This window comes from Petaurus breviceps, unplaced genomic scaffold (assembly GCF_028583685.1).
Source record: "Petaurus breviceps papuanus isolate PSGF00001 unplaced genomic scaffold, PetGlider_PUasm1.0 166, whole genome shotgun sequence".
In the NCBI taxonomy this organism is placed as follows: domain Eukaryota; kingdom Metazoa; phylum Chordata; class Mammalia; order Diprotodontia; family Petauridae; genus Petaurus; species Petaurus breviceps.
In genome coordinates this window covers 1,176,743-1,199,327 of record NW_027185737.1, presented here as the reverse complement: position 1 = coordinate 1,199,327, position 22,585 = coordinate 1,176,743, and the positions used below count along the sequence as shown (strand labels likewise).

Sequence of the window (22,585 nt, the reverse complement as noted above, 5' to 3'; positions counted from 1 at the left end):
CACTCCACCAGGTTTTCTCTTCAAATAAGTTAGGTATTTCTTCTTCAAAAGAAGATATTTCTCTTTTTAAAAATTTGGGACAATAAAAATTTAAGACAATTAAATTTAAATTTGATTGTTAAAAATTCAAACAATTATTTCTACCATTCTCATTCTTTTTTTCTTTAAGTTGCGGGTCTTTTGGAAAATAATTTATATTGTGCTTAACAAAATGAGTGACACTGGTAAGATACTTTTAACTTCCATGGAAATATTAACTCTCAGTTTATATATCTAACTGCAGGAAGCAGTATAATAATATAACTCATTTGTGTTATGAGCCTACAATGAAGTAACAATGACAATGGCAGATCTTGCTAACTTTGAGATTCAACACATACCAACTCAAATTTTACTTTGCTCCCATACATAGTCAAATAAATAATCACTAGAGTGCATCCATCATCCATTGGTGTGAATGTTAGTTTCATTTTTGTTGCTTTCAATTTGAACTCTGGTTTTCATAGAAAAAAGTAGATTTATTTATACTAGAAAACATCCAGTGATTTTGGTCATTTCTTCACTCCCTCCAGGTCCAAAGGGTCTCTCACTAACTCCAAAATTCTGACAACTCTAGTATATTCTGAGATCTTGAATGACAGAAAGGACAACTGAAAGGACATGCACACAAAGCAAAGTAGGGCCCAACTACATAGGTTGCCTTCTCCCCTCTCAGACAACAGAGGTAGTAGTTAATCTACCCCAATAATTTAATGTGGATAGCTCTTCTGATCCAGTGTAAAAAACTTTTAGTTATGTAACAACAGACTTCTAATAGGTTCTTTATCATCACTCTCTGCATTTGTAAATGAACCGTATTCCATGGTTTTTCTCTGTAACAAATGTCTGTTTTACAGATAACCATGAGGAATTTAAGAATTAATCATAGAATCTTAAAGCTGGAAGAATCTTAGAGGTCATCTAGTCAAATCTCCTAATTTTGTAGAAGAGAAAACTGGGACCCAAAAATGGTAAATGAGTTGCTCAAAGTTACATAATTAGTGGCAAAACTGGGGAATATTACTTAAATCAAATTGTCAACTAACTTCTCTTTCCACTAGACAACAGGTGCAGGGGCCCTTCAACTATTTTGACTGCCTTAGGTGGCCAGTGCTACCTACCACCAGATGCTGATGGCTGATTAGGTAAATTAAATCAGTGGCCATTAACATTAATCATTGTAAACTATGAATAGTGAGGTGCCAATATCCAAAAGGCATATGATATGAGAAACCTTTGAAAATGATGGGTATTTTTAAGAGTTATTATTATCACACTGTAGGGGTGGCCAGGTGGATAGAGCACCAGCCCTGAAGTCAGGAGAACCTGAGTTCAAATGTGACCTCAGACACTTAACATTTACTAGTCATCTGGCCTTGGGCAAGTCGCTTAACCCCAACTGCCCTCCCAAAAGCAAAAATTAAAAAAAATTTTAAAAAATATTATCACACTGTATTTCTTAAAAAGAGAAAAGGTAATTAGCCAAGAGTTTTAGCAACCAGATTGCTGTATACCTCAAAAGGCCCGTGAATCAGAACAAATTAAATTGAAAGGAGAAGCAAATAAAGATTTACCTATTTTTCTAGTACATCCTAATTGGAAGTTGGTTTTGGTTAGAATCATAACTACTTAGAGTAAGTAATATTTAAAGCCAGAGAATCAAATTAGATTCTGCCTAGTCTTGATTCACTTCTACGGACAAATGTGTCTAACTTAGAGGCATTCATTAGCATTAGGAGCCAGCTCAAAGTTGGGTCCAAGGAAGAGTGGAATAGAAGAGATCGGCAGGATGTCAACAATTACTAATGATATGACCATGGGCAAGTCACTAAGCCTCTGTTTGCCCCAACCATAAAATGGGAATCATAATAGCACCTACCCCATGTTTCCCCGATAATAAGACACTGTCTTATTATTTTTTTTGGACAGAAAAACACCAGAGGGCTTATTTTCAGGGGAGGGCTTATTTTAATGAACATTGACAGCAATTTTAATAAACAGGTAAATGTGAACAAAAAAATGTACCTTTATTCAATAAGCAAATCACTGGGGAAGAACAGGATGATGCGTTCACTGCTGCAGCTCTGATTGGATGCAGCTCGGAGCGTGGCGTGCGTTTCATGGGGGAGGGGGGACGGTGCATACAGAGGGTACCGTAATGTAGCGTGTATGTAGCACAGGGGATCACCTTCACTACAGTAGCAATCTCAATAGGGCTTATTTTTGGGGGAGGGCTTATTTTAGAGGAATCTTACACAGTAAGGGGAGGGCTTATTTTCGGGATAGGTCTTATTATCAGGGAAACACAGTACTTCACAGTAAAAAGCACTTAGCATGGTGACTGGTATACAGTAGGGGCTATATAAATGCTTATTGCCTAACCTCTTCCTAAGGAAGCCTTTCCTGATTTCCCTAACTATTGTTCCATATGTGTGTGTGTGTGTATGTGTATCACCTCCCATTTCTTTGTATTTATATATGTACATGTTGTTTTTTCTCTATCCCCTTACCCCCAGAATGTCAGCTACTTGAGGTCAGAGACTCTTCATTTTTGTCACTCAGTGTGTCTTATTTTGACCCCTAGCACACAGTCAGTACCTAATAAGTGACTGTTGAATTAAATTATTCCTCAACTCTATATTTCACTTTACCTTTGCTATAATTTGTAAAGGATAGAAGAATCAAACTATTAATGTCAGAAGCCCAAAAGTTAAAATCTGGATTCCGGTGCCTTCTCTACCATTTAACTTACTTTGTGACTATGGCCAAGTTATTTCACTGTCTCCTGACTTAAATTTCCTCATTCACAAAATGAGGATGATAATAATTCCTGATTTGCCAATATCATAGGCTAGAAGACTGAAATAACATATTAGATATGAAAAGATTTTTGGAAAGATTTCTTTTTCAAGAACTATGCAAATGAGTTCCAAAGATGTGATTGCAAACATATATATGTACATATACGTATATGTACATATATATGCTTTATAGTCTTGTTCTCAACAAGAATGGTCATGCCTAGTTTGCATGCTATATAACTGAAGCACAGTGCCTGACACACTGAAGCTACTTAATAAATACTAACTTAATTTAACTAAATCATATTGAATTGTTACCTGCAGGCAGTATGGCACAGTGGAAAAAGTATTGGGCTTGGAATTAGGAATTAGTGGACCTGGTCAGATCCTGGCTCAGACACTTCTAACCTGTGGGGTGGTGTGCAATTTTAGTAATTTTTTCAGTTATGTTCAATTTTTCATGGCTCCTTTTCAGGTTTTCTTGGCAAAGATACTGGAGCAGTTTCACATTTCCTTCTCCAGCTCATTTTACAGATGAGGCAACTGATTCAAACAGGGGTAAGTGACTTGCCCTGGGTCACAGAGCTAGTAGGTGTCTGAGGCCAGATTTGAACTAAGAAAGATGAATCTTCCTGACTCCTGGCCCTGGTCTATATCTACTGGGCTGCCCCCTCTAACTTGAGTGGCCTTAGATAAATCATTTCTCTGAGCCTCAGTTTCCTCCTTGGGGAAATAAAGATCCTGCACTGACTATACAATCTCTAAGGTCCCTTCCATAACTAAATCCTAAGACTCTATGAAATACTAAAATATCAGTATTACCAATAATCAAACTACGATTTTGGTGGAGGACCCAGTGACTAACTTGTCTATTGTTTGAGGTCCTTCTAACTGTAGTCAGGGAGGTTCTGCATCAGGATAGTGGCAAGGAGAGCAATTTTTGGACACAGCAACTCTCCAAAATGAAGTCTTATATCATAAAAGGCGATATACCCAGGTGAAAGGTTTTCAATCTGAAAAAGATCTGGAATATCACTGAGCTCATTCTTCATTTTAGAGAAAGGAAACCCAGGCCCAGGTAACCTGCCCAAGGTCATTCAGTTTCTAAGTAACAGAGATGTTATTCAAAGCCAGGTTCTCTGACTCGAAGGCTCTTTCCCCTACGCTGAACACCCACAAGGTGGAAATCTTGATTCCCTGAAATATTCAAATAATGGTATATTATTTTTATATATGTATTATAATATATGCAGGTATTATATAATAATATATATCAGGCATAAGGTGGGGGTAAGCGAGGGGGCGGTGAGCTGAGGGAGAAGCAATGGAGGTGTTCGCTGGAGGATTACTATTAATAATTACAATAGTCAGAGCCCTTCAGCTACACACAACGGTGGCTGCGGTTGCCTGGCAACCCTAGCTGGGGAGGATGGGGTGGGGAGAAAGGCAGAGGGGAGGAGCAGTGGGGCTGGGAAGAAAAGGAGGGGTACGCATCCTCCCTCCTCCCGAAGGGGCCGCCGTGGGCCTGCGGAAGGCTGGACCCCTTTACCTTGCCAGCTTGGGTGGCGGCCGCCAGGCACGTGTGGGTCCCGTCGTAGCGACCTATGGCCACCATGCGGGGGCTGATTTTGTGGCGCAGCTTCAGAGTGAATACTGGCAGCAGCATGATAGCACTGGCGGCCGCTCCTCCGGCCCCAGAGGAGCTTCTCCGCGGACTGGGACCGGAAGGTGGCCGAGCCGGGGCAGACTCTAGGAGCCTCCACGACCAACAGGAAACTGTGCGGGCGACCCCGCTACTCCTCCCGCAGCCTCAACCTAGCCCCGCCTCTGACTTTGGGATTAGCCCCGCCCCTGCTCCTGTTCTGTCGCGCTTCCGCCTCTGCTTTTGCCCCGCCCCCTTCCTTTCTGCTCTTCTACTTCAGCATCAGCCACGCCTCCTTCTGTCGCGTAAACCTAAACCCCGCCCCTCCCCTCTTGTTCTTCCCTATTCAACTTTAGTCTCGGCCCCAGTTCTTCCCTGCCTAAACTTCTGCTTTAGCCCCACCCCCTAATTTTGCTGTGCTCCACCCCTTCCTTGCCTCAGTCCCACCCCCTTCTCAACTTCATCCTGGGCTGCTCTCTTAATCTCGCATTATTGCCTCCTTTCCCTTCTCTTCACTCCTACCAGAACCGGGATCTCCCCTGTCTGCCCGACCCTGGTCCTCTCACCTCCCCTCTAGGTCCCAGGCAGTCGAACTCCCATTTCCACCCTGTGTTCCCAAACTGGCTCTCCTTCGAGGAGAGGACTCACACCCCGCCCCTAGCCTGCGGGTTGGGGAGGAAGAGGGGTTCCCCACTCACACCTCAGAGCTTTCACCTCAGGGTCTGTCCCCACACCCACATATCCTTCATGCCACTAACCCCAGAATCGCCTTGGAATGATTGAACCTGGGCTGGAAGCAATCCCAGGGGCATCTAATACAACCCACGACCACAGTGCTTCCCAAGCCAACCCATTCTACTTCTGGACAGTTCTTAACTGTTAGGAAGTTTTTTCCTTACCTATCTCTAGGACAAGGGTTCTTAATCCTTTTTATGTAGTGCACTCTTCTCCAAGTCTGGTGAAGCATACGGACTCCTAAGAACAATTTTTTAAATGCATAAAATCAAATACATGGGATTATAAAAGGAACCAATTATATTGAAAGTCATCAAAATATTTCAATTTTTTTAAAGTGCACGACTTAGGTTAAGAACTTAAGAATTGCCTGAGATCTTTCTTTGCAACTTCTACCTGCTGCTACTACTTATGACCTGTTTCCAAGCAGCCCACAGTAATTTTTCTCAAATACTTGAAGACAGCTAGCAAGTGTGTCTAAACATATATACAGCTTAAACAATATGTACAATTCTTTCAACTTATTCTCACATGACATGATCTCCAGACCCCTTGCTGTCCTGACCACCATCCTCAGGATACTCTACAGCTTATTCAAAACTGAACATAATACTGCAGATGTTGTCTGACCAGTAAAAAAAGGAGAGCTGTAGTTAGTTGGATTTTTTTTTCCTTTAGATGATACAAAAATAGTTGAGACACAGCATTAGAGTGCAGTCTAAATATGGATGCACTTGTGCTGGGCACAATAGTCAATCCACTATAATCTCCACATCCGTTTTATATTAACTGCTATAACCAGCCTTCCCCATTTTGTCTTTGTGAAGTTGATATTTCGAATCTAATTTCAAAAAGTGAGACTTTAGCAAGGGTATGAGCTCTATTCCTATCACATTTTATCTTCTTTGTGTGGCAAGTAGGCTTGCTGGCTCACTCTCCTAGTCAGACCAGCTACATTTCATCCTAAAGGGCACCTAGGTTTGAGAGTATCTTCTCTAGTGTTTTGTATTGACATTGCTTCATTGTTTATAGTACCTTTTAGCGAAATGTAGTTTCCTTCCTTTTCTCTTTTAATTGGATCTATTTTTGCTTTTGCTTTTTCTGAGATCATGATTGCTACCCCTGCTTTTTTTACTTCAACTGAATAAAAGGAGCCTTCCTTAAAATGATAAGTAATATTTATCTAAAACCATTAGCAAGCATTATCTTTAATGGGAGTGAGATAATAGGCTTTCCAATAAGATCAGGGATGAAGAAACAATATCCATCATCAATATATTGATATTAACCAATATATTAATATGCCCATTTTATTTCATAGAACTAGAAAAAATAATAAAATTCATCTTGAAGAATAAAAGGTTAAAAATATCAAGGGAATTAATTAAATGTGAAAGAAGATGGCCTAGCCATACCAGATCTCAAACTGTATTACAAACCAGTAATCATCAAAATATTCTGGTACTGGCTAAGAAATAGAGTGGTGGATCAGAGGATTAGGCACAAAGGCCCAGTAGCAAATGACTTTATTAATCTAGTGTTGATAAACCCAAGACCCAAGCTTTGGGGACAAGAATTCACTTTTTGACAAAAACTACCGAAGAACAGTATGGCAGAAAATGGTATAGACCAATAGCTTTTACCATATGCTAAAATAAGGTCAAAATGAGTACATGATTTAGACATAAAAAGTAATATCACAGTCAAATTAGGGGAGCATTGAGTAATTTACCTGTCAGATCTATGGATAAGGGAAGGATTTAGAACCAAACAAGAGGGAGACAGTATTATGAGATGTAAAATGTATAATTTTGATTATATTAAATTAAAAGGGTTTTGCACGAATAAAACCAATACAACTAAGATTAGAAGGATAATAGAAAGCTGGGAAAAAAATTTTTACAGTGAGTGTCTCCAAAGATCTCTTTTCTCAAATATACAGAGAGCTGAGTTGAATTTACAAGAATATAAATCATTCCCCGATTGATAAGTGGTCAAAGAATATGAACAAGCAAAGAAATCAAGCTACCTATAGTCATATGAAAAATGCTCTAAATTACTATTGATTAGAGAAATGCAAATTAAAACAACTCTGAGGTACCACCTCACACCTATCAAATTGGCTAATATAACAAAAAAGGAAAATGATAAATCCTGGAGGAAAATTGGGACACTAAAACACTGTTGGTGGAATTGTGAACTAATCCAACCATTCTGGAGAACAGTTTGGAACTATGTCATACTTTTTGATCTAACAATCCCACTAAATCTATATTCCAATGAGATCAAGAAAAAGGGGAAAAGATCTATTTGTACAAAAATATTTATAGCAGCTCTTTTTATGATGGCAAAGAATTGGAAATTGAGAGGATACCCATCAATTTGGGAATGACTAAACAAGTTGTGGTATATGATTGTAATGGAATACTATTATGCTATAAGAAATGATGAGCAGGCAGATTTAAAGAAAATCTGAAAAGACATATGAACTGATGCAAAATGAAATAAACAGAATCATGAGAACAATGTACACACAATAATAATGATATTATATGATAATCAACTGCGAATGGCTTAGCTATTCTCAGCAATACAATGATCCAAGACAATTCCAAAGGACTCATGATGAAAAATGCTATCTACCTTCAGAGAAAGATCTTGAATCTGAATGCAGATCGATGCATACTATTTTTCACTTTAATTTTTCATGTTTTTTTTCTTAGTCTGTGTTCTCTTTTACAACATGACTAATATGGAAATATGTTTTGCATGATTGCATGTGTATAACATATCAAATTGCTTACCATCTCAGGGATGAGGGGAAGAGAGTAGGGAGAAAAAGAATTTGGAACTCAAAATTTTTAAAAAACATATTTAAAATTATTTCACATGTAACTGAAAAAAATAAAATATTTTTTTTAAAAAGACAACTCTTCGGGATTCAATCAAATCCACCTAATCTTACTATTTTTCAACCTACATGTCTTCATCTCCATAAGACACATCCTATGAGATACTTTTTCTAAAATCTAGGTAAACTATATCAACATTTTCCCGATCTACCAGTCTTTGTAACCCTGTCAAAAAAGGAAATAAGGTTAGTTGATATGACAGCCTTCCTGGCTTTTTGTGATCACGGCTGCCTATACAAGACATTCCCTGATCATCTCTTTAATAACACATTCACTATAGTTCACACTGCCCTCAAGCTCCCACACTTACATTCTTGAAGATTCACCCCTTTACTATCCCCCTAGTCTTTCCTGTACCTCCAACCTTCTTTTCCTTCCTCCCTGTTCATACCTATCTCAGACTGCCCCATTGTTCCTCCCCCAACTTCACATACCATTAGACCCATCACACAACACTTACTTCCATGCCATGCCCCAAACAACACACCTACTTCTCTAAGAGCTCACAGCACTTCAGACGCCTCCTACCTCCTACCTCTATAGAATCCATTGCTTGTTCAACTCCTTTAGACACTTCCTACTTCCTACCCTTTTAATCTCTTCAACTTTTCAGAGCCTTTCAAAATCCTTATGCTTGTTACCTTTGTACCCTGTCCCACAACTCAGACCACCCCCTTATTCTCCCCAAACTCCTCGGAGTCCCCCATGCCTATAAAGAGACATATTCCTGCAGATTTCCCTCCTCCTCTCTAGCAACAGAGCCATAGAATGCTAGACCTTAGAAGTCATCCAATTCAATCACTTCATTTTTACAGATGAGGAAACTGAGCCTGGAAAGGGAATAAGACTTGTCCAATTTGAGGCAATTTAGAGGCAGAGCCAGGAAAAATGTTCGACTTCCTACTTCCTAGTTCAGCATTTTTTCCACACAACTTAGTCTGTTGTGCCTCTTAGAAATAGTTTCATCATTCATTCATTCATTCAACATTCATTATGAACTTAACAATGAACAGAACACTGTACAAGGTCCTAGGGTAGATTTATAGTGTTCTGTGCATTCAAATATATTTTGTGTCTCTGCTCAATGACCTCTGCACTGCCACAATTCACTTTATTGAAAAGTGGAAAGTACATGACCACAGGTCCCTTCTCCCTTTCAAAGATATAGAAGTCAGAGGGAGCACTGGCTTCTTACTTGAGCATAGCTTAATCTACCAGAGGGAAAGGGATATTGCAGGCTTTGTAGTATTTTTCTGTGGCCTTGGTGGTCTCAAAAGGACACCCTTCACTAAAGTCAAAGGAGAGGATGATCTCAGTGTTATGCACTAGGGGGAGGAGCAGGGGATAGGCAGAACTGATAGCCAAGTCATCATTTATCAAATATATATTTTTCTGGTCTGCAAGAAGCTTGTCCTCAAAGTCTTCATACCTATATAGAAAGTCATTTGTCATTCCCCACATCCATGATAAGAGACAATAGCTGGTCTTCCACAAAAATTTTATGAAAGCTGGGACACTGCTCTCTTCTACCAAATTTTGAATCCAGGCCTTTACCAGTACGTCCTGAATAAGCTGTCTCTGTTGATCTCAAGACGTCTGGTGCAAGTGCTTTATCATCTGGTTAGTCAGTGGTGAAACCTCAGAAAAATGTTTGTTTCCTGACATTCTACACTGCAGATTTTTCAGGATAGGCGGTCTCCATCTGTTAGGAAAGTATTAACAAAGTTGAATAGTTCTTCCATGATGGTTCACAAAGTAAATCCTTCAGGATCAGTAATGAGCATTTTTTCCTGGGTGCTCGAATCATGGCTAAATTTCAAGAAGAAATCTTTGATGGTTTTGAGCAGTGTTTTTGTCAGCCAGAACACTGCTACATAATGCTTGCAAATAGGAGAAATCCTTTTCACTTCTTGTTGAATGAGCTTCCCTCCCTCAAACTTGCTCCCACCATGAGTTGTGGAGACATGAGCACCAGATATTGGTTGAGTACCCAATGTTGAGTAGCCAACCCAATCAGTAGTGAATTCAAACCAGGCTTTCAGTCTTCTCCTTTCCACCAGACATGAGGCAATGGGCAATGGTGGTGAATATGGAATATGACACAGTCCCCATCTCAGACTGATGTCTCACACAGGATAGAAAGGTGTCTAGCAATTCCTTTGTAAAGTAGTAGACAAAGGCATTGGACCAGAAGTCAGTGAGGGAATAGTTTTTCCTCTCTGCAGCCACACAGAGTCAAGGCAACAGAGAACTTCCAAGACTCCCCCCCCACAGCCACCTCCGGAGCTCATTTTCTGACTTGACCAGGTTCTGCCACCCACTACTCTGGGAGTTAGAGAGAGGTGAAGCAGGTGGAGCCAGAGACCCCTGCAAGGTATGTGACCATGTCCAGGAGCCCTACATGGCTTGGCAGGCTATGGCAGCCCTCAGACTCCCACTGGGGACCAGGTTAGAAACCACTGGGCCCTTTTTGATCGTTATTTTCCAACATATTTCTCACTCTCATCTATTGCCACCTTTGCATTTAAATCATCAAATTTCAAAGCATATATTTTATCTAGAGAATCTTACCAAATTCTCCACAAACTGTCTTTTGACATTCATTTTCTTCAACAGATGTCAGTGCACATATTGTAATTTTTCCATGGTTGTCTTTTTGCAAATATTTATCATAAGCACTGCAGCATATGACCAAATGTCCCATAAGATAATTTTCCTCCTCGCTTTGAAGCATATCATAAAATCAACTCCACCAACTCCTTTATTTGCTTTTGAGAAGAACCTGTGAGCTATCCTTCCAATTAACTGTACCTTCTTTCTTCTGGTTTCATTTATAGTAAGAACATAAAGATTGATTAAATTTGGTTTATCTAGTAATGTATACAGTCATTGTTCAGTGGATAAAGATCTCAGTAGTACTTAGACTTTCGAGTACTAGAGTAGTTTAGAATACTAACGGCTAAATGAAAATTTGTGCACAGTCTAAAAGCAGTGATTCTTAGCAACCTCTCTGATCCCTTTTCTGCCTCTGCCACCATCCCTGGAGAAGCAGAAGGGTCATGCACAGGACAAAGAACCATTTTATATTTCTGTGTCTTTTGTGCATTGCCATGGCCAAAAAATTTATCCCCAAATGGCCAGTCTACTGGTGATAAGCATCTCTATATGGTAACTAGATTGGTCCTTGGAAGACAGGTTAGATCCATTGGTATGATCATTTTTTGAAGCCTTTGTAACATGGTAGAACCTGTCAGAGCTAGGGTTCTTTGGGAAAATCTTCAATACACCAGAATTACCTCAGTGCTACTATGAGGCATAGAGTAGATATTAATGGTAGAACATGTATCATTAAAAAAAATGTATGCAAGAACTTACCTTCCCCAGAATGTAAATGCCTCAGCAATTACTCCCAGAAGATTACGAAATGCAAGTCCTTTTCTCCTTTCATGTCTCCTATCCTCCCTGAGACTCTTCTCTAAATGCACTAATAAATCACTCAAAATCAGCCCAACTTGGCCAAGTGTCTCTTCTGATTGTATAAGCCCAGTACCTTGAAAGGTCTCACTTCCTGTATATCTTTCCTTCTGCCAAGAGACTGGTGAGGGGTACAAATATATACATCATAAATATCATATGAATAAATGGAAGTATATATAAAGTAGTTAAATGCAAGGTAGTGGTGGGGCGGGGGAGGGGGGAGAGTACTAGCAATTTTAAGTTCTCTGTCTTCCCCTCTCTTCACTTCTGGACATCCTCCCAACAGGCACTAGATACCCTGATGCTTCTCTGTTGCTACTACCTTCTCTTTCTCTTCCCCACATCCTCACAAAGCTGCAAGGACTTACACAGTCTTTCCTTTTCAGCAGTGGCCCATATTCTAGCCCTAACTGAATAAAAATCAACTGTCATATATATAATCTTGGTGTGTAAGAGGAAGGGAAGAATCTTAACAATTATCTGGTTCAAAATGTTCATTTCACAGATGAGTGAAATGGGGCTCAGATGAGTAAAGTCACCAAGACAATCACTGGCAGGACCAGAACTGGAACTGAGATCTCCTGACTCCCAGTCCAAGGTTCTTTCCACTTTATTAAACTTCTTCCTTGTAACTGGGCTAGTCACTACTCTAAGTCTTGTTAGGCAAGCTGATTAAACTAATTCATGCTCAAGTGTTTACAGATAACAATTGATTTATTATTTACCTACTCCAGGGATATTTGTATTTTAATGGAGGACTCCTGGAGAGTTACTTCAAGCTGGAAAGGACCTTACAGATCATTTATTCCAACCCCCTCTTTTTACAGTTGAGAAACTAAGGCTCAGAAAAATTGAGACTTTCCCTGGGTCACAGGGTTAGTAAATGCTAGGGTTTGAGTACTGATAATTTCTGTCACTGTGTCAAGGAAGCTGCATCTAAGGATGATCTTGGCCTCATCATTGCCAACTTTCCTTCCCTCTCTCCTATGTATGATTCCCTTGAGATACAGCCTTTGCTGCCTAGGAGGTATGCTGATAAGTCTATTCCAAGCAGAGTGTTAGGAGACAGCAGTTTCTTTCCTATAAACGCCTTTTCTGACAGAAAGGAGAAAAGTTAGCAATAGAGCCTAGGGAATGAATCTGATCCATGTTTATTCAGGGTCAACTAACTTGACAGTCATACTCTGCATTCCAGCCATACTGACCAAATTGTTGTTCCTTGAACATGACATTCTATCTTCCACCTAAATGTGCTTGCATAGGCTGACCTCCATGTCTGAAATGCTCTTGGTGTGAAAGAGAAAGGGAAGAATTTTAACAATTACCTGATTCAAAATGTTCATTTCACAGGTCAGTGAAATGGGGCTCAGAGGAGTAAAGTCACTGAGATAATCACTGGCAGAGATCTCCTGACTCCCAGGCTAAGGTTTCAGTCTTCTCCTTTCCACCAGACTTGAGGTAATGGTCAATGGTGGTGAATATGGGGTATGGCACAGTCCCTATCTCAGACTGATGTCTCACACAGGATAGGCGGGTATCTAGCAATTCCTTTGTAAAGTAGTAGACAAAGGCACAGGACCAGAAGTCAGTGAGGGAGTAGTTTTCCCTCTCTGCAGCCACATAGAGCCCATCCAGGGCAACAGAGAACTTCCAAGAGTCTCTCCCATAGGCACCTCACCTCTGACCTTTTGGAATCCCTCACTCCCTTCAAGACACAGTTCAAGTGCCCCTTTCAACCCAAGGCCTTTCCTGATCCTCCCAGTTGTGATGTTTCCCAACCACAAAAGAGAATTATTTCATGTTTACTTTGAATATGTAGCTCCGCCTTTGGGGTCTCCCTGAGGGTAGATGATTACTTCTCCCCTTAGTGTTCTAAGGATAACTCTAAAGGGTTTGGGGAGATTCTCTAGTCCTATCCCAGATAAGCTACCACAGTGTAGCATTCCCTTCAGTGTTACTTTTCTAAACTCCCACTAACACCCCAGAATTTGGTGGCTACTTCTCCTTTGAGGGACCTACGGGTGAAATTGAGGGGCCTGGGTTTTTCTGGGACTGTTGCTCCCAAGCCCCCATCCAGTGTGCTCACAACTAATGATCAAATATCCAGCCAGAGTTAATTAGCTTTTAGAAACAGGCTTTTATAAAGGTGGGAAGAACAAAGCACTCCCCCTCCCCTATGTCTGTGATCAACTTTCCAAAAAGTATGGCAAAAAGGTAACTTATAGTTTCTAATTATTGGAAGTTCTTTTCTCCATCTGTGGAATCCTCCCTGAGGTATAACTCTTTGCTGGGCTCCAAGTATGAATGCTGTACTTTTCTCTGCCCAGAAGATGTCATGGTCCCTGAAGCTGCCTTTCCTCAGTGTGCCTACCTTGTCTTCTACCAAGGTCTGACTAGGTGTACTGTTTATTAATACACTCTTCTGTTTTGTAGACATATATAATGGGAAGGGGATAAAGGGAGAGTAGGTAATGAGAGAAGGGGTGGTACTTCCTTTGGGCTAAATTCCCATTCCTTTTGATATAGATACAAGGGTCTGTCCCTTCAAAGCATTCACTTTGAACCCACCCACCTGACGTGAGTTGACTGCCTCATTTTGTAATCCCTTCTCCAAAATAAACAGGCCCCAAAGCATGTCTAATTTTTCAACCAATCTTAATATACTTCCTATGTTGCATCACCTGATTTCATCCAATGACTTAAAGAACTTCAATTCTTCCAAATTAATTAAAGACTTGTTTGTGGGGCAGCTAGGTGGCACAGTGAATAGAGCACTGGCCCTGGAATCAGGAGGACCTGAGTTGAAATCTGACCTCAGACACTTGACACTTACCAGATGTGTGACCTTGGGCAAGTCACTTAACCCTAATTGCCTTGCCTTCCCCCTCAAAAAGGAAAAATAATAATAATTAAGACTTGTTTGAATTTATTGATTCAATAGAGGTGTGTAGTCCTTGTTTACACTTTGATTAATTCCTTGTGTTACTCAATTAAAGGGGCATTCTCACCTAATAAAGATATGTAGTATAGAATATCTTGCTCATTACATTAAGTGAGGTTGAAAGGTAAGGTATATCCTTCTTACACTGTATATTTTGCATTTGTTGTTTGTATAAATTTGATTTCCCTTCAGTGGGATATGAGTTCCTCAGGCCCAGGGAGTTTCATATTTTCTCTGTATCCCTAACATTCAGCACAATGACCAGCATATTTTATTGTTGTTCAGTCATGTCTGACTTTTTGAGACCCCATGGGGCACCATACTTTATGGGGTTTTCCTGGCAAAGATACTATAATGGCTTACCATATTCTTCTCCAATGCATTAAAGCAAACAAAACTTAAGTGACTTGCTCAGACTCACACAACTAGGAAGTGTCTGAAGTCACATTTGAACTCAGGTCTTCCTGATTCCAGACCCAGTGTTCTATCCATTGTGCCATCTAACTGCCTTGATTGGCACATGGTAGGGACCTAGTACACACTTGTTGAATTAAATGAATTGTCAAAGGGACTAAATACTTAATAAGTCTAATACTAAATAAGTTCCCCCAGAACATCCTGCATTTAAACATATTTTACTAATGGTGGATACAGCATTGTCCTAAACCCCAAAGAGTAGCACTTCTGCCTTACAAGAATAGATTCCCTGATCTACAGGGATAAATGATTTTTTTTAAATCTCGATTTTTGCTTTTCCACATATTTTCAAAATATATATCTATAGCCATTATCTGTACCCATGGTCACAAAGACAAGCACCATAGATTATAAAAGGACAATAAAATCTCACAATATTGTGCTTCCAAAAAGTCTGAGTAACAAAGATGGCACTGTTCCTTATTGCAAAGCTTTACTCATGGGAAAAGAGAAGCTCAGAGTTGGAGAACACTCAGATCTGGATGGTCTTCAAAGGCAGGTGAGGTCATTCAGATCCAAATTTCAAATATAAACTTGTTTGTTGCTTTTATGGACTATCTTGGCTTGTCTTTTGATTACTGTGATTGAATTCCCTTTTGGAGATGAGCCTCTGAAGGCTTTTCTCTTACCCTATTGAAATTTAACACATCCTAGTTTAAAAAAAAAAAAACGGTTTAACAATCTAAACTTAATAACTGTGAACAAAAACACTCAAGTAAGCAACTTAAATTTTTTAATGATCACATATAAACTTTAAAATATAGTTGATTTAAAATGTATATATTAACTTTGCAAAATAATTAAAATACCCTGTTGATTTCCATGTCACCTTCAGACCCCTTTTCTTTCTTTGTATTTTCTTCTAGAATTTGTTGATGTTGTTGTCATTACTTTTTAATGTTGTTGTCAGTGTATATTGTTCCAATTTTGCTTTCTTCAGTCTGCATTACTTCATCAGTCAGCCAGTCAACAACCATTTATTAAGGACTTACTGTGTGCTAGAAGCTGTGCTAAGACCTGATGATACAAAGAAGGGTAAAACGTAGCCCCTGCTCTCAAGGAGCTCATGACCTTACAGGGAAGACAACCTGTAAACAGCTATATATGATCAACCTATATACAGGATAATAGGAAGTAATTAACAGAGGGAAGACACTTGAATTAAGAGAGATTGTGAAAAGCTCTCTGAAAAGGAGGGATTTAAACTAAAACCTGAAGGAAGACAGAAAAGCCAGGGAATCCAGTAGGCAGAAATGAGAAGGGGAAACATTCTAAGCTTGGTGAATAATCAGTGAAAATGCAGAGAGTTAGGAAATAGAGTGTCTTTTTTTGAGGAACAGTAAGAAGGCCAAAGTCACTGTATTGAAGGATGTGTGGGAAGGAGAGGAGTATAAGGTATAAGGAAACTGGAAAGGTTGAGGGGAGGAGGAGACAGGTTATAAAGTGCTTTGAATGTAAAACAGAATTTTATATTTGATCTTGGACATGCTAGGAAGCCCAGTGGAGTTTGCTGAATGAGAGAGTGACATGGTCAGATCTGTGCCTTATGAAAGTCGCTTTGATAACTAAGTGGAGGATGGACTGGAGGGAGGAAAGACTTGTGACAGGAAGACAATCAGTCTGTTGCAGTAGTCCAGGGTGGGGTGATAAGGGCCTGTACTAGGGTGGGGGCAGGGTCAGAGGAAACATGGGAAAGACATTACAAAGGGGAAAGAGGCCTTGGAAACAGATCGGATATGAGGGTTGGGAGATGAGGGGGTATGAGGAATGAGTTTGGCATTAAGGTTGCAAGCCCAGGTAACTGGGAAGAAGGTAGTGCCCTCGATAGTAACAGGGAAGTTTGGAAGAGGGAAGGAGCTGGCGGGGGAGGGAGGGGACAGGAATAATGAGTCCTTTTATATTCCTCTGTACTTTTTTTTGTATTTTTCATTGCTACTTCAATCGATCTGTGATCTCACAGACATAGGTACCTTTTTAATGGTGAAGATCATGGTCCATCCACACCTCATCCTATAACCCTTGTCTATTTCCTCCAATAAATTATCCATAAAGGGCCTTCTTCTGGTTCTCTTGGCATAGCACAGATACCAATGAAACATTGATCTCACTACCTATTACAAAGTTTACTCACCTTTGAAATGAAAAACTCGGAACTGAGGAGCACTCATTATTTCCAGATGCTCTTCAAAGGAAAGCAATGTCATCATAGAACTGTCCATTTGTTGCCCCTTACTTTTTAGAGCCTGACCTATCCACCTCCTTTTCTAGTCATGTTTTTATTTAATCATATGTTGCTCTACTTCTACATAATTCTTGCTGATAATATACTGTAGCAGCCTCATGCCAACTATACATCTCTCCATTGCAATTACTTCTTCAGACTCAATGAGTCATGGCTATTTAACAAGCCATGAGGATTACTGAAGTTTTAAACAATTGGATAAAATGAGCTAATATTTGTAAAGTGACTTGCAAGCCTTAAAGCACTTTACAAATAATGCCAGTTATTATTTCACCCCACCTTGTCCCAAATCAGGCCAGTATACCATAACTACACAACTTCCTCTCACTAGAACATAGACTCTTTGAGAACAGTGATTGTCTTGTTTAATTGTATTTGTATCCCCAGTGCTTAGCATAGTTTATGGTATATAGTAAGTGCTTAATAAAGGTTTTTCTATCTTATTTTTATTTAATTTTTAAAATTCTGAATTCAATAAATACCAAACAAAATTAATATCTTTGTGTAGGCAGTAGAACAGAAAAAAGAGGATTACAAATGAAACTTTGAAACTCCACCATATACAGCTTGATCTTCTACATAACAAATATAGCATATAACTTTCAAAGCTACCATTCTTATCTGGCCTTCATTCTGTTCTCTTCTGTACCTTTTAAACAATGCTTTGGTGACCCTCTTGCTCATTTTTATTTTTGTTTCTCCTTTTGGCAGAACTATCCATAGCCCTCCTTTCCCCTTCTACCCACTCACCAAATAAAAAGAAACAAACAAAAAAGAAGCCACAAAAAGTCAAGCAAAATGAATAGCTACATTCAATTGAATTTAAACTAGGCAAATCTCCTGGCCATTGAAGCATATTTATCACTCTCTTGGATGAATTTCCTAATATGGCACAGTGTAAGTTCATGTTGCAGTATTCCATCTCTATTTGGGAATTTTTGTAGTATTCTGGAATACTTTTGTTTCATGGTTATAAAAAATTTATCAGTGTTCCCCTGATAGAGACAATATTTCCAGTCACAAGAAGTGAAAACTTTCCCAGACATTTTGGGGTGAATGCTTTACAATCTAATGAAGATGCCCAAATCTACATTGTCACCTGGACTTCTGACAATGGTTTGGTATAAATTGAATAAAAACATGAGTTTCATCAACCAAAAGTACCTTTTTAAAATTTTCAGTACTTCAGTCTTTGTATTATATTGAAGTATTTTTTATATAAACAAGTAGGTTTTTTTAAAAAATTATTGGTCTTCTTGCTGTTCTTCTAACTTAAAGAAGCCCATCCTCATTACAGAAGAATCAATAACAATCTCTCCAGCTTCTAGGTTCTTCTGAAGGTCTTTCCTTGTTTTCTGAGGATCCACTATTTTGAAGCAATAATTTGTCAGTTCTGGTTGTTGGGATTTTTGTCTTGTTTTGTTTGCTTTTGTGCTTGAGGGACTGATCTTATTTCATTGTGGGTTTGACTGAACCTTGAAATGCTTAATTTCCTCACACCAACAGCTGCTGCAGGATTTCTAAGAGTCATGGAAGTGTGCTCACTGAGAGCTATAACTTAGTCACATTTCTTTTGAGTAATATTCACTCCTAAAAAAAAAACACAGAACTAAAAATGCCACAGAGAAAAATGAAACAGGAATGCCTGGCAGAAATTCTAGCACTCAACTGATTAAGAACTAGCTAATGGCAGGAAAACAAAGTCAATCCAGTTACATCTAGCCAAGGTAAAAAATTCTGAGTCAGCTCAATGTTTCTAGAAGCACATACACATGACTATTGCTATTACAAAATGAAGCCCCATCAAAATGCAATGATTGTCCTGAGTAATTTGCACACCACTGTAACTCAATGGGCTGCTCAACCAACTGTATAACATGGTCAGAACAATAGACATTCTTATTCCATTTGGTTTTTCCTATCTGAAAAATTAGGCCAACTATACCATGTTGCAGTAAAGAGAGACCTAAGTTTGAATTTAGAAGAGGTGACTTTATAACTAGCTATGTAAGTGGTGCAGTGGATAGAGCACTGGGATGGGAATCAGAAAGACTTTATCTTCATGAGTTCAAATCCAGCCTCAGATACTTACTAGCTGCGACCTGGGCATGTCACTTAACCCTGTTTGCCTCAGTACCTCATCTGTCAAATGATCAGCTGAGAATCATATATTATCATATTTTGGACCTTAATAAGGAAGAACCAGAGTCTGAATTAATCAACCAGAAGAAGAGCCTGGACCTAACAGCTTCTTTGTTCTCTGAAGCAAACTCAGGGAATGCTTCTTTCTTCCTATGTCAGCAAAGCCAGCTGGGGCTGACTTAAGAGCATTGACCTAAACCCGAGACACTCTTGAATAATGAGACTTTTTCTTATCTTAATACTTTTATTTTATGGACACATATTATGTTATAGCATGTTAATGGTAAAGAAAACACAGATATCCTGAGTCGTAATTTTGATTGACACTCTGTCAACTCTCTTATCTTATTGCATATACCACCTATTCAACTAAGAAAATTCTTTTCTCATAATATGGTTAAATATATATGGAGATCATAAATCTGAGTGACACAGATATGCTGAGTTGAGATTTGTTCTAAAACATATTTAAGCCTGATCATTCTTGTATCAGACAGTCAGAACTCACGTTTTGGCTCCTTATACATATAAGCTCACTAGCTTCATCTAGCTTTAAGGGAATAAGCAATATGGATTTACATATCACCTAGCCTGTTTGCTTCCTTTAACCAAACTTTCAGATCAACAGAGTTGGAGAAGGAAATGGAAAATCTCTCCAGTATCTTTGCCAAGAAAACCCCAAATGGGCTCACAAAGAGTTGGATACAAATGGAAAAAAAAAAACAAAACTGAACATCTATGTAATCCTAGTCTCTCTGGGCCTCAGTTTCCTCATTTACAAAAATGAGGGAGAACTCATAAGTGGTGAACACCCATGACCCCTGCTATGTGTGGAGGCTGGGGCTGCTGGCGATCACTTAAGCTCAGGGTTCTGAACTACAGCAATGTTAAGCTTATGGAGTTTCCTTCCAGAGTCAATAGGGGGAGTTCCAGGCTACCAAGGAGGGGTGAACCAGACGAGTTTGGAAAATGAGTCATGCTGGGGCTGGATCTGAACTTAGGTCCTCTTGACTCCAGGGCCTGTACTCTATCATGCACAAATCACTGACCACCCCCATTTTTAAAAAAAATTAATTTAATTACAGAAAAAGATGTCATATGAATTTTTATTGGAAAATATGAAATTAAGAGGTTTGTTTTTCTCTAAGTGCCAGGAAAAGAGATAACTCCCAACATACTGACTGAGACTCTCCTGAATCTTTTCCTGGGCCAGGAGAGCTATCTGCCCTTTCCCACAGAGCATCTGCAGCCTGCAGGGTTGCAAACTCACCTTCCTTCCTTGTCTCCCTGCACTCACCCAGATAGTCAGGTTCCCTATTCTCTTGATGTGTGGGTGGTTTCGGACCCTGGGCCATTTCCAGCCTTGCCCTTTAAGCCAGCAATTGAAGTCTTTCTCCCCAATGCTAAGGCAGAGGTCACAGAGCTGGCATTGTTTTTATTGCCTCAGGATGGGGAAGCCAACAATTGACCCTTAGCAAAAGTTAAAGCCCAATGTGGAGAGAGGCTAAGGAGGACTGAGAAAAGAGGGCCAACCTATAGCAAGAAAGGTAGCTGGGGGGGGGGGGGGGGAGGGGGGGGGCAGGAAGAGGAGAAAAGGAACTGTTTAGGAGTCTTATCATGCACTTTTCTTTAGGGAGGAGAGTGTTGGAACCTCTCCCACAGTTCCAATCCTCTTGACCCTGAGGAGTTCTTCAAACATAATGAAATCTAAAGGAAACTGGAGGGTTGTTTGTCCTCCATTCTGCAAGAGGACCCTGATGTCAGGGAGGTGATGCCATGACTTGAAAGTGAATTGGATTTAAGTGAGGGAGGACTGCACAAAGTCACCAGCCTCACTTTCTCCTCTGGAGCCATTTGGGTCCAGTGGAAGACATAGGTCAGAACAACTGAAGAAACTGAAGTTGGCCTTTTTAAGCTAAGGTCTTTACCAGGTCTCAGTTTGACTGAGGCAAATGCCCATTCAGTGATTAAAGCTAGGTAAAAAATGAGGCAAAGAATCGTCTTTTCTTATGTGTAAATACATGTATGCATATATGTATTATAAATATGTGTGAGAGTACATGTATGTATATATATACACATATACAAACAAACATATACATATGTGTGTGGGGGGGAAGACCCTCAGGTTTTCTGGCCAAAACAGAAGCAATTGATATTTACATCAACTCTGAGCAATTGAGGCCCAAACAATGAACCCTGGGCTAGGGCTGGGCTCTATTGTTGGCCAATCACTGTGAACCAGAGTGATTTAGGTTTAAGGCATGGTCTTTAAGAAAGAAATCTAGCCCCAAACCCCAAGACATCTTGCAAGTTTTCAGTGATCAAAATTTACATTCCTTTGGCCGGAGTACCCATAGGTAAAGGTATGTGGGTAGAGGGAGAGGAGGGAGGAAAGGGAAGGGAAAGGAAGAGAATAAAATGTAAACAGTTATAAACAGTTTTGTTGTTGATGTTGTTCAGTCACATCCAACTCTTCATCCAACTCCATGGACCATAGCATGCCAAACCCTTCTATCCTCCACTATCTCTCAAAGTCTGTCCAAGTTAATTGTTTTTGTTTCCATGATACTATCTATCCCTCTCATCCTCTGCTGTCCCCTTTTCCTTTTGCCTTCAGTCTTTCCCAACATCATTTCCTAACTCATTTCCAATAAGCCCTGCCTTCTCATTGTGTGGCCAAAATATTTATGCTTCAGCTTCAGTATTTGACCTTCCAATGAATAGCTTGCATTAATTTCTTTAAGTGTTGACTGATTTGATCTCTTTGCTGTCCAAGGGACTTCAAAAGTCTTCTCCAGCACCACAATTTGAAAGCATTGATCCATGGCATTCACCTTTCCTTATAGCCCAACTCTCAAATCCATACATTGCTACTGGAAAAACCATAGCTGTGGCCTTTGCCAGCAAGGTGATGTCTCTGTTTTCCAGATTTCTATAGCTTTACTTCCAAGGAACAAACATCTTTTAATTTTATGCCTATAGTTACTGCCTGCAGTGTTCTTTAAGCCCAAGAATATAAAATCTGACAATGTTTCCATTTCTTCCCCCTCTATTTGCCAGAAAGTGATGGGACCAGTTGCCAAGATCTTAGTTTTTTTAATGTTAAATTTCAAGCCAACTTTTATATTCCCCCTTTTCACCCTCATCAAGATGTTTCTTAATTCTTCTTCACCT

The 22,585-nt window shown here is 39.6% G+C and overlaps 1 protein-coding gene and 1 pseudogene across 1 annotated transcript in view; both read right to left on the bottom strand.

Moving 5' to 3' along the window:
• BBS2 (Bardet-Biedl syndrome 2) overlaps positions 1–4,699 on the bottom strand; it is a 40,566-nt gene extending 35,867 nt beyond the window's left edge. The window contains exon 1 of the mRNA XM_069082438.1: positions 4,390–4,699. Within this exon, the coding sequence (XP_068938539.1) occupies positions 4,390–4,506 (117 nt within the window). The 5' untranslated portion in view covers positions 4,507–4,699. The remainder of the gene's footprint in view (positions 1–4,389) is intronic.
• A 4,459-nt stretch (positions 4,700–9,158) lies between these two features.
• On the bottom strand, positions 9,159–17,228 carry LOC138157026 (cytosolic phospholipase A2 gamma-like; annotated as a pseudogene).
• Between the last annotated feature and the right edge of the window lie 5,357 nt (positions 17,229–22,585).